At 38.8% G+C, this 9,667-nt stretch overlaps 1 protein-coding gene across 1 annotated transcript; it reads right to left on the bottom strand.

Annotated features, from left to right (window-relative positions):
• Positions 1 to 6,119: 6,119 nt before the first annotated feature.
• On the bottom strand, positions 6,120 to 7,984 carry LOC147621248 (uncharacterized). Its single transcript, XM_086824526.1, has 2 exons — positions 7,329 to 7,984; positions 6,120 to 7,241 (listed from the first exon to the last, which is right to left on the bottom strand). The coding sequence occupies exons 1-2, from the start codon at positions 7,456 to 7,458 to the stop codon at positions 6,280 to 6,282; spliced, it is 1,092 nt and encodes a 363-aa protein (XP_086680652.1). The 5' UTR covers positions 7,459 to 7,984; the 3' UTR covers positions 6,120 to 6,279.
• Between the last annotated feature and the right edge of the window lie 1,683 nt (positions 7,985 to 9,667).

Genomic DNA, 9,667 nt, shown 5'->3' with positions numbered 1-9,667 from the left:
GGTGGGCATTGAGTGTATACTGACAGCTTCGGCATATGGTCTTATGCATTATGCATAGGTAGCTCATGTATAGGATCTTATGCATTATGCATAAGAGCTTAAGCCTTAGCTCTTATGCATAAGACCTCACAAATAGGCTTACAAGTTAGCTCTTATGCATTATACATTAAGAGCTCATGCATAGACACAAACGGTTGGCTCTTATGCATTGTGCATAAAATCTCAAGCATATGCTCTTATGCATTATGCATAGACACAAACGGTTGGCTCTTATGCATTATGCATAAAAACTCACTTATAGGGTCATGCATAATTTCTAATGAATAAGCTCATATACTTTAGAGCCTATGCATTATCTCTTATGCCTAAATAGCCACAATGTGCTTATGCATGCATAATATCTCACACCATGGAAATACATAAATAAAAATAAAAATGGAGAAGGAAACAAAAACATATTTTGAGGGAGCTTGTAACAAAGCTTAAAATGTCTCATGTAATTTGATCCCAAATGCCAAGATATTGGAGAATGGGAAAAGGACCATGCCCATGGACACATTAAAGTGTAATGTGAAAGGGTGGTCTCGTATATAAGTCAACATAAGCCTAGTTTAGGCATTGATCACTTTACTAATAGAAATTACCATTTCTTTCCCTAATCATAGGCTAATAATCCTAAGATAGGCTAATAGTCCTAATCATAGGCTAATAATCCTAAGATAGGCTAATAATCCTAATCATAGGCTAATAATCCTAAGACAGGCTAATAATCATAATCTAGGTATAGCTTTCTTTCATTGGTAAAGGAGTATGAAGATGTGTTTCAAATGCCAAAGTTCTTGTCAAAATGGAAGGTGGATCGTGGGATAGAGCTTGAGCCTCACATCAAGCCCGTTAACAAACCACCTTATAGATTGTCAAAACTGAAAAAGGATGAAGTGGCAAATCAAGTGCAAGGAGTACTCATGGACATGGGATGAGCTACTCCCAATCGCCTTTTACATCACCTGTACTCTTGGTCAAGAAGAAGGATGACACTTTCTACATGTGTGTGGACTATAGGGATTTGAATGATTCTATAATCAAGAATAGATTCCCTATTCCAAGGATTGATGACTTGCTTGATGAGTTGAAGGGTGCAAGTCTCTTCTCCAAGGTTGATTTGGGATTGGGGTATCACCAACTAATAATCAAAGAATGTGATGAGTACAAGACGACACTTGCTTGATGAGTTGAAGGGTGCAAGTCTCTTCTCCAAGGTTGATTTGGGATTGGGGTATCACCAACTAATAATCAAAGAATGTGATGAGTACAAGATGACATTCTAAACCAAGAAGGGTCTCTACCAGTATTTGGTTATGCCGTTTGCTTTCTATAATGTTTCAAGACCTAAAGTGCTCAGACCATTTCTCTATAAATGGATTCTCATGTTCTTTTACTATATCTTGATATATAGAAAGAGTGAGAAAGAGCACTTAATGCATTTGAGGGCTATTTTGGATGCCTTAAGAGTCAATAACTTATATGAAAAGGAGAGTAAGTTTACCTTTATGGCACAAAAGGTTGAGTATCTTGGACATATACTGAGCAAGGAAGGCATTATGGTGGATCCAAAGAAGGTGGAATGTGTTAAGAATCGGCCCATGCATAAATACCACTTAATTGAGGGGATTCTTGGCCTTGTCATCATTCTATAGGAAGTTCATCAAGCGATATGCTCATCATTCTATAGGAAGTTTATCAAGCGATATGCTCATATTACTGCTTCTCTTACTGACAAGCTTAATAAAGAGGCTTTCTTTTGGGATGCCATAGCCAATAAGAGCTTCCAAGATCTCAAGGGAATGCTCACATCAGCCCCCATACTTGTATGCCCAAATTTCACGAGGCCATTTACAGTTCAAGCCGATGCATGTGGAAGAGGCATTGGGGCTGTTTTGTTTCAAGATCATGGAGTAATTACATTTGAGAGCCAAAATCTTGATGAGAGAGAGATGGGTATGCATGCCTATGATCAAGAGATGTTGGCAATACTTCATGAAATAAAGAAGTGGCATTACTACTTGCATGGGAGTTACTTCTTTGTGAAGAGTGATCATAGAGTACCCTAGTATTTTTCATCTCAACCTACACTATCTCCCAAGCAAAGAAGATGGGTGGCTACATTGCAAAACTATGATTTCAAGATCTCTTACATGAAAAGGAAGGAGAACATTGTAGCAGATTTCATCATCATGGGGCTACCTCACACAAGGAGGGGATGGGATAGCATATATGTGGTTGTGGATTGGTTGACAAAAGTAGCACATTTTAGTCCTTCCAAGGTCAAATTTTCAACATCTATGGTTGCAAAAAAAAATTATGGTTCATGTGTTCAAGTTACATGGAGTGCCACAAAAATTTGTTAATGACCGAGATGTGAAGTTTATGAGTACATTTTGGAGTACATTGTTTGAGATCATGGTGGGTATTGTTTTGACACCTAGCTCTGCCTATCACCTCGAAACCGATGGACAAACCAAGACAGTGAAAATATAAACGCTCTTTCGTGATGTCTGGACTCATGTATTTATCAATTACGAGATTAATTAGGGTCAAGATTTCCCTCTCTAACTTTTATCCTTTGAAATCTCACATTTGTCGAGTTTTAATACAAACTTTAGTGTAGAACCACATTCTTGAACTGTCATGAACTATAGAACTTGACCATTGCACTTTGCACCTTACATACATCTAGCATAAAAAAATTAAATTTCATCACCTTAAATATAACCTTAAGTTTGATTTATATGTATGGCATTGATGAACAAGCTCCACCAATGAGATCCAAAACTTTACCATTCAATAACTTTCGTGCTTATCCTACATGATATGGTTTTGGGAGAGGCAAAATCCTTTTTGATAATTAGCTCACCTAATGATATGGATGGTTGCTCTAATGATTTAGGAGCTTGGTAGATTATTGATGACTATTAATCTACTCACTTTTACGGACTTATGGTCTAAGTGACTTTTTCATAATGTAAAAATCAAGAGATTTACACAGTGATATCATGTGGTCAGATATTCATCTCCTCACCTTGGGCATGACTTGTGGAGATTTTTGGATAATGTCATTACTTTCCTTTATTAGTATGTTGATTTTTGGATGTCGACCCTTTGTGGTATAAAACACCAGAGTGTAGTTTTCATTTCGTGAAAAATTTAAGTCTTCCAATGGTGTCAAAGTTAATCTTATTTTCGGGTTCTTGGCACACATGATGATGAAGTTAGTTGGCCATATAGATGCAATTTTGATGCTTAATGTGTCTTGTGATGTGAAAAACTAGAGTTTAGTTTTTCACAACATGAAAAATTGGAGTTTCTCTCACGATGAACCCAAGGCCTTCTTGGCACACATGATGAAGTTAGTTGGCCATATAGATTCACTTTTGATGCTTAATGTGTATTGTCTTCTTGTAACATGAAAAACTAGAGTTCAATTTTTCCACGACATGAAAAATTAGAGTTTTTAACGATGAACCAAAACCCTTCTTTTGCTAATATTTGCATGATCCCATGTTAGTAAAACATATTAGTGATGATTTATTAGTATTTGGATGACAGACATCAAGTAATCATAAGTATGGCATGAAAAACTAGGGTAGGCATGAAGAACTAGAGTCTTTTGTGGTGCTAAGACTTCTTTCCCTTTTAATTATAATTGAATATGATATTTGGTAAGTTATATTGAACTGGTAGATCAATGTTTTTGGTGTTTCTTCCATGATTGATGTGAAATTGGTTGGCATGAAGTCATGATGCTAAATTCCTAGGGAAATGGTTAATTAAGATGTCGGAATCATCCCCCTAGCACATCATTTTTTATTAATCACAATTTATGTGTCTTTCTTGATGGTGTGAAATACAATTTAGTTTTTTACAATGTACCCACCTAGTTTTTCACAGCATAAAAAACTAGATTATTTTCACAACATGAAAATCTCATAAAAGTTCCCTTGGAAGATTTGAGGCGATGAAGAGGCTAGGGAGAGGTAAGTGTGGTTTACACATGTCCATTAGCTTTATCTCTCATTTAATTTATCTCTCTCTTGATGATAATTTTCATGATGTGAAAAGAATTTCATGGTGGTGAAAATGTAGACATATGTGAAAATTTAGATGTTGGTGAAAATATGAATGTCTTAGCCTCCACACCATGTGAGATTTTGGTGCTCTTGTCACTAAGGTTGGTGGTGAGGCTTTGTTTTTATCAAAGAGTACGTTAGCACCCATATGACTGAATTGCCTTCATAATACCCTAGATCATGTAGTAGGCGCATGGGCACCCATCTTTTTGAACTTTTTGGATTAAGAGTTGGTATTGCTACTACTCAAGTTTCTTCTTTTATACAATCTTAGGGAGTCTTGTGGATTTCTTTGGTCCACAATTAAGCATTACCTTCATAGTATCCCTAAGCTTACAACAAGTTCTTTGAAACCCACATTAGGTAAATAAAAAAGGGCTCTCTAAGAAGAGCCATGTTATCACTTTACTACAAAAAAGGAGGCCGTTGGTGAACCTTATGTATCTTACATCAAAACCCTCACATGTAACATACCATTGGAAAGCCCTTGGAAAGTAGATTCTAAATCTACCACCTCCGATAAATTTGGAGTTGACATGATCAAGTTATGCCTTCCCCACTAAAGGGTAGATTCCAACGATTATGACTTAACTTATGCCTTCTCCACTAAAAGGTAGATGGAGAAGGCATAAGTTGAGTCATAATCATTGGAATCTACCTTTTAGTGTGGAAGGCATAACTTGAGCATGTTAACTCCAAATTTGTTGGAGGTGGTAGATTTAGAATCTATGTTTCAACTACTTTCCAACAGTGTGTCACATGTGAGGGTTCACCACGGTCTCCTTTTTTCCAGTAAAAAGTGATGGCATGGCTCTTCTTAGAGGGCGAATTTTGAGTCCAAATTGTAACTAATATATGTTTGAGCTGGTAGAGGTTATGGTCGAGATCTTTTGGGTTTCCATCCTTTTTTAGACTTTTGAGATTTGTATTAAGCATGCTACCTAGGTTGGCAAGGTAGATAAATTTAATTGCCCCCCCTCGTACAGTAACCTTAAGCTACAAGCAACTCTTTTTCCACTCATCTTTTAATACTTTGTAGATATGTGGACAATGATTTTTATAGTGGTGTTATCTTCTTTGGCTTGAGCTGAACGTTTGTTAATCGGGTGCTATGAGTTGAAGGCCTACTACCTCTCTCTCTCTCAAGTTTAGATCACACTCATAGTAAAGTTTGCCCACATTATTTTTCATAATTTCAACCAGCATTTGCTAGCTTAGCATACATAAACCTTTATTGGGAACATAGATGTGGAAAACTCATGGATCGTCATACAAAGTTAGTTCCTAGAATATTGATGTATAGAACTATTGAAGCTAGTCCAGCCATTTATCACAAGAACTATTCCCCTCCTGCCACAAAAGCCATGACAACTTGGAAAGGGCTAGGACCCTTTCCCAAGAGGAAAACAAGGCGGGAGCTATTTTCCTCCTCGGAAAGGGTTCCTGAGGCCCTTTCCCTAATCCATATTCTCTCCCACACTATCTCATTAAACATGCATACATCAATAATGCAAGGCTTAGAATTGCCCCTCATTGGTGCAAGGCGCATGGTGCATACATGGATTATGGATATGATTAACGACAGGGTTCCTGAGGCCCTTTCCCTAATCCATATTCTCTCCCACACTATCTCATTAAACATGCATACATCAATAATGCAAGGCTTAGAATTGCCCCTCATTGGTGCAAGGCGCATGGTGCATACATGGATTATGGATATGATTAACGATCCCGTCAATTGGATTGCCATGATCAAATTTGTGCTCTCTTTTACCTTCCTCTCTTTTACCTTCTTCTCTTGTTACAAATGTAATGGGATGTGTCAATACATGCAAGGTTTAAGCTTTTCCCTCCTGTATAGTATAAATATGGATATATAATAAGGGATTCCCTCAATTGGGTTCTCTCTCTCTCTCTCTCTCTCTCTCTCTCTCTCTCTCTCTCTCTACTTAGTGACTCAATGAATACCTTAAGCGAAATTACCTTGCTAGAGCTAAAACGTAAAGACACATTAGCGGCTACAAGAAATTTTTCTTAAGCTATAGTTTTCAAAAACAAGAAACTTCGGTCTATAACAATTTTGGACAGTTAAGACTGTGGTGCAAAGATTACGCCATCAATGGCGTTTGTGGATTGAGGGAAGCATTGAAAATTATACCTGGTCTGCGGAGATTGGCAGCTCTTCAAAATTCCACAAGGGCGCAAAGTAATCTTCTGATAGGAGTGCTTGTGCACAGTAATCATGGGCAAAGGTCTGTGCTGAAGTCGGCTGTAATAGTATATCATCATTCAGATCCTCGGAGTCTACAACAAATGAAGTGGTGCTAATTATAATCTGCTGGTTAATCAAACTGTCTAGGATGGCGTTGTCTGTGATGTGTTCCAGTAAGGCCTCTGATGCAGCAGGATTGATAAGAGGGCAATGATCAAAGAGCGGTAGATGCAGAATGTTATTGCTCTCGGCTATATCAAAGTGCTGTTGATGATCTCTTACAGCACAGGACGTCGAGGGAGAGCACACAAATCCCCCATCCTCCTGCTCCTGATCCTCTTCTATCCTTTCAATTTGTTCTGCTTCTATATTCTTGTCTATTTCTTTGAGATGCAGTATCTTAGATCTATCATCTTCACCAACTGCATCCTGCTTGTTGATTAGCATCTGGTTCTGAAGACCAACTGCACTACTAATCACCTCTTTCTTGCAGCCTCTCTCTTCACCAAGCCTAGTAGAACAACGGACCACGAAGCCATCTTGTGTGTTGTTGTTGATCACTGTAAAAGCCTGTTTTCGATCTGGACTTGCCTTCATGTAGCAATTTGAGTACTCAGATAATGTTAATCTCTTACTTATAGTACTGACATTCTCATGATATGTGAGATGAGTAGGTGTCGTGAAGTTGAGCTTGGCTTTGTTTCCTTTGATGCGAGTGGCGGCGGCGTCGTAGGCGCGGGCGGCCTCCTCGGGTGTGTGGAAGGTGCCTAGCCACACACGCCCTCCTTTGGCTGGGTCTCTGATCTCGGCGGCATACTTCCCCCAGGGGCGCCGCCTGATACCCCTGTATCCATGCTTCCTCTTCCTCTTGAGCTTGGTAGAAGATCTGCCGTTACCTGTGCCTGCACCACCAGTATATTAGTTCAGCATGAGCCATTAATGGGGTTTGCTGCACAGATCATATGAGAGAATTTGATGCGAAGTCTTACCAGTTTGGAGGAGGAAGTAGTTTTGAAGGGCCAAGCTATAAGGATCATCAGTACAAGAGTCCACAATATCACACAATAGGTGATCATCGATAAGACCCAAATTAGGGTAAACATCAATACTAGCCAGCATGTTGCTACAGCGCAAGGTGGTGCAGCTAGGCAGGGGATAGCAGTGGAGGTGGAGCTAGCTAATGGGTAGCAGTGGAGAGTTGCTGAAGGAGGGTGCACAGTGTAATGGGCTGAAAACAGTATTAGGTTTCCTAAGCTCATGTAACCAAAGCAGGAGCTGTGGGCAAATAGTGAAGCAGGTCTCCTCCTGTAGAGACACAAAGCAACCATATATAGGGCCTTGTGTACAGCATCAAGCAAACATGGCAGCTTCTAAGGGCCTCCTCGTAGTAACCTGCAAGCATTAGGTCACTTTTTCTTTTCCACCTATCTATCAGGCCTGCGCCACTTTCCACCTGTTCGCGTGTTCACCCAAAAGCTCGAAAAAGACCACCCCCCAACTCCAAGGAATATAATCTATATACGCTCTCTCCTTCGTGTTTTCCTAAAGCTCGCATCGGAAGCAAAGCCCTTTCGGAAACCGCAATGCTGCGCACCTTCCTTGCCTGCTATTGCTCAAACAAGCATCCAACCACGTTCACGCACATGTTGAGTTTTACCTCGACATGCTGTAGCCTTCAATTCTACCTTAAAAGCTGGGAGCACTTAACTTCATACCACATGGCTCTTAGGTGGTGCTCTCTCTCTCTCTCTCTCTCTCTCTCTCTCTCTCTCTCTCACACACACACACACACAAAACACCCCTCTCTCTCTCTCTCTCTCTCACACACACACACACACACACACACACGCACGCAACACCCATCTCTCTCTCTCTCTCTCTCTCTCTCTCTCTCTCTCTCTCCATAGAGACTAATTGCTTCATTGATTCCAATGGTCCACAAACAAACAGCTTGCACTATACATCCATTCCACTATCATCATTCATGATTCATAAGCCTTCTTATTCTTCTTATGTTATCATTGATTTACTCAAGCATCTACACTCACACCAACTCCTCTCTTGCTCATGTCTTTTGCACTTCAATGTCTTCACACACTTTGCCTAAGTTTTGCATGTTGGATGTACAATGGGTATGCTAGCTTTATGGTCTCTCTTTCCAAAGCATATGGGGAGCATTTTTAAATCTACATGCTCCCATAGCATGTGCAAGCCTTATGTCCTCCTTATTCCAAATGCTGAAATGCATGAAAGTACATGCCAAGCTTTGGGATTTGCTTCTTCACCATAAAATAAAAGCTACAAACAATGCATGTTATGCTCGTAAAAGGCCAAACACATAACCTTGGGACAATGCCTTCATAACGTGTAACCATGCATTGCATATACACAACTATCTAGATGCACGCTTCATACGCTCCCAACAATGTGTTCCTTATCATATTTTAGCTCTAATTATGTTGCATGTGGAAGCTCTATGCAATGATAGAAAGGCACAATAACATATATGGATTGTAATGATGGCATGTACATGTTTGGCATGTTCACCACATTATTTATCAATATGAAATGGAAACCGCCATTCACTTATTCTATTTCATTGATAAGGTGTCCTTATGATATTGCGTAGATGCTCTCTTTAGTCGCGTGCTCCCAGTCTCACTACATTCTAAGCCATATGCATCCTTGTTTTATGTTTTAAAGTTTTAAGCATCTTGGAGAGTATCTAGCATACCCACGTAAAGTATGCTTTACACGCAAGCTCATCCTCTTCCTATTTGTTTACATAATTTTCTCTTATTGACATTAAGATCAAATACATAAAGACATTGCATGAAAATCTAAGCAACTTGAGTTTACCATCATTATAACACCTAGAGGTTTGAAAAAAAATCTTTGAGATCATAGAATCAAGGGCCAAAGATATGATCCACTAATTTATAACAAGCGATGACTCCTCCTTATATTTTGGCACACTAAAGAATGTGTTTTTTTAGTACAAGAAAGCTTACTAACTAACACACGCTACTAGTGAAGATAATAACTAAATACCTTCATCCTTACAAAAGAACCTCTCCAGATAAGAAGGACAAAGTAATCTTTCTAGATTGTATGAAACCTTCTTATATGAATGTAATTATTAATGTTTAAAATCAAATCAAATGAGACTTCTTTACTCAATGAGAGTGTGATAAAATGACACAACAAAAGAGAATATAATTAAAATATGCAAAACAAAAAATCATGGGAATTGATGTCTAAAAGATATAATAAATATTACAGAAAAATATGTTTAAATATTTAGAAAAACAAAGATAGACTAGAGAAT

Source organism: Cibotium barometz, chromosome 30 (assembly GCF_041138505.1).
Source record: "Cibotium barometz isolate CiBa-2024 chromosome 30, ASM4113850v1, whole genome shotgun sequence".
Classification (NCBI taxonomy): domain Eukaryota; kingdom Viridiplantae; phylum Streptophyta; class Polypodiopsida; order Cyatheales; family Cibotiaceae; genus Cibotium; species Cibotium barometz.
The sequence above is the reverse complement of the archived record's forward strand: the minus strand, read 5'-3'. Positions and strand labels throughout refer to the sequence as shown.